At 56.6% G+C, this 7539-nt stretch overlaps 1 protein-coding gene across 1 annotated transcript in view; it reads left to right on the top strand.

Moving 5' to 3' along the window:
* The window catches only part of KCNN3 (potassium calcium-activated channel subfamily N member 3), a 201039-nt gene that overhangs the window by 116044 nt on the left and 77456 nt on the right, over positions 1-7539 (top strand). Inside the window, exon 3 of the mRNA XM_030887860.2 lies at positions 4581-4999. Coding sequence (XP_030743720.2) covers positions 4581-4999 — 419 coding nt within the window. The remainder of the gene's footprint in view (positions 1-4580; positions 5000-7539) is intronic.

The following is a 7539-nucleotide window of genomic DNA, read 5'->3' as shown; positions in this document are numbered from 1 at the left end:
GAGTGGTGAGTTTTCACCTTCACTCAAGCTCACTGACATGGAGCTGGTGCTGACTCACAGCGACCCTCTAGCGCAGGGTGGAACTGCCACTGTGGATTTCTGAGACTGCAATGCTTGATGGGAGCAGAAAGCCCCATTGCTTTCCCCACAGAGCTGCTGGTCATTTTGAACTGCTGGCCTCATGGATCACAGCCCGATGCATCGATGCTGGGCCACTGGGACGCCTGTTAGTTACAGGAAGAAATCATCAGTAACCTGAAGCACGTCCATTGGAATGTTCCAGTAGACTGATGAAGTCCTGGAAGCACTCCCACACCCAGAAATCTGTAACACAGCGATCTGGCCAAACGACTGGGAGAAACGTCTATCTGTGCCCAGCCCAGAGACAGTGACCCCACAGAATGCAGAAATGATCAAACGATATCATGAACATCACATGCAAATAAAATTTTGCTGAGGATAACTCAAAAACAGTTGTAACTGTACATCAACAAGAACCTGTCAGAAACTCAAGCCACATGCAGGAGAGAATGTGGAACAAGCGATATCATTGCTGACCTCAGATGATCTTGGCTGGAAGCAGGGAATATCAGAAAGATGTGTACTCGTGTACCCGTGCTTTATGGGCTATGGGAAGGTATTCGGCCGAGTGGGTCATAGCAAACTATGGATAGCATTAAGAAGAATGGCGATCTCAGAACACTTCGCTGTGACCCTGGGACACCTGTGCATGTCAGTCCAGCTCACCAGCCTCCAACACGAGGGCTCCCCCACAACCTTGAGTGGCCCTCACCCCACCCATGGCAGGAAAGAGAAACAGAAGCAGCACCCCTGAGAAGCTGGGGGGCGCCACCACCCTGGACCCACACCGCACCTTCCTGCCAAGCTGGGCAGTGCTGTGATGTGCCCGACATACAACCTGCAGCTCAAATCACGCCCAGTCCCCAGTGCCCACCAAGGAACCAGAGGGATCCGTTACTCCTTACCTCAGGCCTCTGCCAGAGGGAACCCAGTTACTATAGCAACCGGATGCCAGTCTTTATTATGGGGTGGATGGTTCTAATTTTGTATTTGCAGAGTTTGGCCGGGCTTGGCCCGTCGGGTGGCAGTTAGGGCAGAGGGAACCCTTCGGACATATTAGGGCTTTCGGCGACCGGAAAGGCCCAGGCTTCCCTGCACTGGGTCAGGGGGCTGCCCCCGCGGGGACTCCCTCTGCTCAGAGGTGGCTGTGATGGTCCTTGCCTGATGGTGAGCCACTGTGCAGCCCCCGGTGATGGAAGGGAGCCGTCCCAGAGGGTTCTGAGGCTGGTACCTTCGCGGGAGCAGCCTGCCAGATCTCCCTCCCGCAGAGTCTCTGGGTGGGTGGGTGGGTGGGCACCAGCAACCTTTTGCTTAAAGGCTGAGCACTGAACCACTGCCCCCCAGGGCTTCTTGTTCAGAAAGGACACTTTCCGAATCAGGGCCGCCCAGAGCCTGTCGCGCCCCCTTCCTCCTGACCCTGTGCTCAGCGCTGTCTCCCTGCACCAAGCACGCGCAGCCCCAGGCTGGCAGACGACCTTCAGCCGGTGTGGTTTGACTGGATGGGTATTTGTCACTGGTGAGGTTCTCTGCCAGCAGCAGCTCCCTGGGGCCCTCGGAGCAGGGTGGGCACTGAGAGGGCTGGGGCAGGCAGCCAGGGCTGCTGGGGAGGGATGGGGTGGTCACAAACACCCCGAGTGCCCAACACAGGCCCCAGGTCCCAGGTCCTGCAAGAGCGAGGGCCTGGGGGGAGCCACGTCCAGCTGCGTGAGATCACAGAGCTGCCTCACTGCCCAGTGGGCACCCTGGTGGCACAGTGGTAGAAGTGTTGGACTGCCAACCACCAGGTCTACGGTTCAAACCCACCAGCCCGGCTCTGTAAAGATGTGCAGCCAAAGGAGCCCCCGGGTGGTTCTCCTTTGTCCTGTGGGGGGCGCTGTGAGTTGGATGGAGGATGCTTGCAGAGCATTGACTCTGTGCAGCCAGGAGTCGTGGCTTCCGTGCAGCATCACCCCGATGGAGAAACTGCGGCCGAGAGAGGCACAGTCACTTGCCCAAGACCACACAGCTCGTTCATGAACGAATGCAGACAGCCTGGCCTCAGAGCCCCCATTACTAACACCCAGTTGCACTGAGAGCAAAGGACCACCCCAAGCATGTTGCCGGCCCCCTTCTCTGAACGGCACTGTCAGGTAAGGAAATCTATGGTTCAAATCCTCCAGCCGCTCCTGGAGAAAGGTGAGCCTGTCTGTGCTGTCGAGATTGATGGTCTCAGAAACAATCCTCTAGAGCAGTGTTCTCCACCTTCCTCAGCCCGCTGCGCTCTCATACAGCTCCTCATGTGGGGACCCAACCATGACATTACTTTCGTTGCTACTTCATCACTGTCATTTTGCTACCGTTATGAATCGTCATGTAAATATCTGCTAGGCAGGATGTATTGTCATTGTTACAAATTGAACATCATTCAAGCATTGTGATGAATCACAAAAACATGTGATTCTATATTGTGAAATGTTTATTTCTAATGACAAATAAATGAACTTTTGTCTTGAAGCTGGTGTAGTATGGGTAACAGTCTTAATAAAACAGCACTAAACTGCATTGCTACATTTTGTGACAGTATGCGAACAAAGCCAACGTCAGTGCGAAGGTTGAGCCAGAGGAGCGGTGTCTCGGTTCTTAGGACCAACGGCAATATGTGCTTTCCGATGGTCTTAGGTGACCCCTATGAAAGGGTCGTTCGACCCCAAAAGGGGTCGCAACACACAGGTTGAGAACCGCTGCTGCTCTAAAGGGTCCCTGTGAGTCGGAGCAAGGAGCCCTGGTGGCCTAGGTTGGGCTGCTAAGCAGAAGGTCCCCAGTTTGAACCCGCCCGCTGCTCTGCAGGGGACGATGAGGCTGTCTGCTGCTGTCCAGACTCACAGCCTCGGACTCCACAGGCCGTTCCGCCCTGCCCTGTAGCGTGCTACTGATGACTCACAAGCGACTCCATGGCAGAAGGTGGTGCCTCTTGCTTTTCCTCTCCGAAGAGAGGCAGGAATCTCTGCCCACCTGTGGGCTGCCCCATCCCTGGGCTTTGCTCCGGGCCTGGCCTGGACCAAGGACTGGGGAAGTACATTGTTTGATTTTTCTTAACTGTAAATGAGGGGGGTGTTTGCAGTTCAAATGACCACTTTTGCATTCCACAGTCCAAACCACTCATCCAACCCTCCAGCAGCCCGCCCCCCATCTACTCCGCTCCCCGACTCCCCATAGACCACTGTCTTCCTGTCACCCTGCTCAGTGTCCGTCAACAGCCAGCCCCTCGCCCTGTCCCCCTGGCTCTCCTGCCTCTCCCCCACATCCCGAAGCCTCCCACAGCTGTTCCTTTGCCGCCGAGTCTTGCTCTTGCCCTCCCCGCTGAGCTCAGTGGTCTCCTGTCATATCTGTCCTCTGGGCATGGACTCATTTCACTCAGCATCATGTTCTCCAGGCCCGTCCATGTCAGGAGAGGCTTCATGATTCTGGCCACTGTTTTGCAGGAGCCCTGGTGGTGACGTGTTGGGTTGCTGACAGCAAGGTCAGCAGTTCGAAACTACCAGCCACTCCTTGAGGGAGAGTCAGGGCTTTCTACTCCCGTACAGGGTGACAGTCCTGGAAACCCACAGGGGCTGCCTTAGCCTGTCCTATAGGGTCGCTGTGAGCGGGCACCGACGGCTGACAGGGAGTCGTCGCACTCGATGGTCAGTGATCGTGCAGCGCACGTCCTCACCTGGATGTCACCCTTGGTGAGCTGCCTGCTCACGTCCTTTGCCCACTTTCCAATTGGGTCGTTAGCCTTTTTCTCGTTGAGGCGTTGCACTGCACCGTAGGGTTTAGAGATTAGACCCTTGTCCGCTGTGTTGTCAAAAATATTGTCCCCACTTCATGGGCTCTCTTTTCGCTCTTGCAGCGAAGCCCTCGGATGCTCGCCAATGCCTCACGCGTCACGGGTCTCAGTCATCTGTTTGTCATCTGCTGTGTGCGTTACCCTTGTTATCTGGGATAGCGTGTCTGCCCGGCGCAGCCCCGACCTTTGCCCTGTGTTCTCACTGATGATCCTGGTAGCTCTGGGATTTACAGTCAGGTCTTTGATCCATCCCGGGTTTGTTTTTCTGTACGAGTCCCATGTCCTTCTACAGATGGAGCCAACCCAACCACCTACAGACCACTGGTCTTTGTCAAAGGGCCCTACGCACTGAATGGGAAAGAGCCGGTCTCGTCACCAAATGGTGCTGGCAGAATTGGGAGACCGATTTTTAACCCGCGGTCAGCCTTCTCATCCTCAGCCAACAGCCAGCTTGGGGGCTGAGCTTCTTGGAGCTGGAAGGGGCTTTGGGACGCAGTTCATAGGGCAGGAAACTGAGGCCCCGAGAGTGGACGTGCCAGTCAGGGCCTCACAGCTGGACCTGAGCTCAGAGCTCCCGGCCCCCCGTCCAGGACGCCCGCATGGATGAGCCTGCCCTATCCTCCCCTGCCCACTCTGCCCGCCCCTCCCCCGCTCCGCCCTGGCCCCACTAACGGCCTGTTTGTCCTGCCAGCTCTTCGTGATTGACAATGGCGCGGACGACTGGCGGATAGCCATGACCTACGAGCGCGTCCTGTACATCAGCCTGGAGATGCTGGTGTGCGCCATCCACCCAATTCCCGGCGAGTACAAGTTCTTCTGGAACGCGCGCCTGGCCTTCTCCTACACGCCCTCGCGGACCGAGGCGGATGTGGACATCATCCTGTCCATCCCCATGTTCCTGCGCCTGTACCTGATCGCCCGCGTGATGCTGCTGCACAGCAAGCTCTTCACCGATGCCTCGTCCCGCAGCATCGGCGCCCTCAACAAGATCAACTTCAACACGCGCTTCGTCATGAAGACCCTCATGACCATCTGCCCCGGCACGGTGCTGCTGGTGTTCAGCATCTCGCTGTGGATCATTGCTGCCTGGACGGTCCGCGTCTGCGAAAGGTATTCCTTGGGTCCGCGCCCCCCGGGCCTCTGGCACAGAGCCTGTGCGGGCACGGGGAGGGAGGAGGAACAGGGGGTGATGGACCCACGGAAGAGGCAGGCACCCCAGAGGACGGGGCGGGCCGAGAGGGGGCTGAATGTGAGCGGAGACAGTGAAACATTGGAACCGAGGTAAGCTGGGAGGACGGGTGAACCCGCCTCCTGGGGGTTGGAGGGAGGGGTTGCTTTCAAAAGTCTGTGGAGACTTGGGGTTGCACTTCATGGGATTTCCTCCACAAACCTGTGGAAGCCGCCTCGTATGAGATTCCTGATGGTCTCTTTCTGTCTCATGAACCGACACATCAAAGCAGCCGGGCTTTGTCGTGAACCCCGCCTCAAAGAATCAGGGGTGTCTGTCTCTTCTCCCTCTTGGAGAATCCCAGGCTTTGGGAAGTCCTGCAGTAATGAAACGGGGTTCCATTGGGTTCAGTCCGGAGTCTCCCCCAAAGCATTCACAACGCACGCCCTTTGGAGCCCGCTGCACCTATCGATGCCCCCCGCCCTCAACGCTGGGTCGGTAGGCCGGCGGCATCGGCGTTGTTGGGGGTCTTGTTAGCAAGCAAGATCTCAGTCCTGAAGTAGACTACAGACTCTCAGTGTCGGTGTTAACCTGTCCTCGCAGGGAGTCAGATGCACCGGAAAGCATGAGCAGTGCCCGCCCGCTGGGACGCTGTAAGAGGAGCTGGAGGCTCCCCCCTGCTGGAGGCTGGACAGTGGTTGGTGGGAGAGAAGGGAAGGTGGCGGACAAGTCTCCAGCACATGGCTTGGGCTGCTTCAGGGCCCTGTGAACTGCCAGTATCAAGGCCCAGGGTCCAGACAGCGGCCCTCTCCCCCTCCTACCATCCTCAAGCTGAAGTGTGTGGCTGGCTCCCCTCCCTTTCCATCTGCCTCTGGGCACGCATATTAATCGGCTTTATGCAACACCTGGTTTAGAAAACCAGGCTCTGACCCTAAGTAGCTAAAATACCTGGGACAAGTCACTTAACCTCGTGGGTTTGTTTCCGAATCGTAAAGTTAAGGTCCCTTGACACAGTTAAGGCCCCATCTTTGGAGGGCGATGATTCTAATGGTTCTCACGTGGAGGCAAGCCAAGCGCTCCATGTAGCTGACACAGATCCCCATCCCACTCTTCACAATGTGCTGCCAGCTCTTCCCGGCATACCAGTGCCCAGCAGAGGGGAAACCGGCACAAGAAGCCTGGAGAAGCCTTAGCCTGGCAACCTCTCACTGGGGTGTGCTGAACCATACCCCCTCCTGTACTGGGCCTTCTGTAGCAGCAAGAGAGGAGCCTCAGAGGCAGGCAGGGTTGGCCCCCAAGAGCCTCGTGGTATCAGGAGCTGCTTTGAATGGTGGGAGCATCAGGTGGGACCCAAGAGAGACCACCCGTCACTGTGCTTGGTGACCCTTCTGTGGTAAATAGACCCTCCTGCCGCAGAGGGAGTAGGTGCTCAGGTGCCAGCCCCAAACACCTCCCGTCCTCATAGCTGAGCAGCACTGGGCCCTTCCCTTTACCTCCCTGGGCCTCAGTTCTCACATCTGTAAACTGGGGCGATGCTACCTGCTTCGCAGAGTTTATGGCTCGCATCAGCTAGGTACGTTTTGTAAACTGAATACTGCAGGGTCGGAAACGAAAAACCCCAAACCCAAACTCACTGCCATCGAGTCAATTCCAACTCGTAGCAACGCTCTAGAGCGGAGCAGAACCAGCTCTGTGGGCTTCCAAGACGGCGACTCTTTGTGGGCGCTGGAACCTCATCTTTCTCCCTCAGAGCAACTGGTGATTTTGAACTGCTGACCTTGTGGTTCATAACCCATCACACCACCGTGACCCCTGCGTGGTAGCAATGGTGAAACGGAATCATCCCATAGGGGCCTTGATACCTTCTGGAAGTTCTGTGGCTGCCTGCTTGTCACTGGAAGGAATCAACTCCCACGGCAGGCGGGAATGACCTTTCGCCTTCCCGTCTTCCTTTCTGATTGATCAAAGCCAAGTTTCCTAACAACAATAATAGCTGGATGTGCATCATCCTTCAAGGTGTTTGCGGCTGTTCATATCCATTTCCTCCCGTAACCTGCACATCAATCCTGGTTGGCGTGTACGGCCACCCCCTTTTGAGCGCAGCACAAAGCACCTGCAAGTGAGTTTTGTTCATTGAACCTGTCACGCGTGTGGGTGACTCTGTTTCCCACTGGGGAAAAGAAAGAATGTTTCAAAGTCCGTACTTTGCAAAGCCTGTGGCAGATCCTTTGGAGTCGAATGGCCCTTCACGGTGTCTTGCTGGGGCTGGGCACACTGCTCCCCCTCTCTCCCCAGGCAGCACTCACAGCTCCCACGGAAGCCCAGCCAGAGGGACAGGGGCAGAACCAAGTTCTCCTGGCATTCCCATGCCCGTGTCTGCCCCAATCCAACGCGTGGCAGATGATGTCCGTGCGTCTGGTTAGGGCGGCGTTCACCCCGTGCCAAAGGACCACTGATGGGAACCAGGGTTAAATCCTTGTCT

This window comes from Echinops telfairi, unplaced genomic scaffold (genome assembly GCF_000313985.2).
Source record: "Echinops telfairi isolate 266 unplaced genomic scaffold, ASM31398v2 ScPeMD7_7425;HRSCAF=8463, whole genome shotgun sequence".
Lineage (NCBI taxonomy): Eukaryota > Metazoa > Chordata > Mammalia > Afrosoricida > Tenrecidae > Echinops > Echinops telfairi.
Note: the sequence above shows the minus strand (reverse complement) of the source record. Positions and strands in the feature narration are given on the sequence as shown.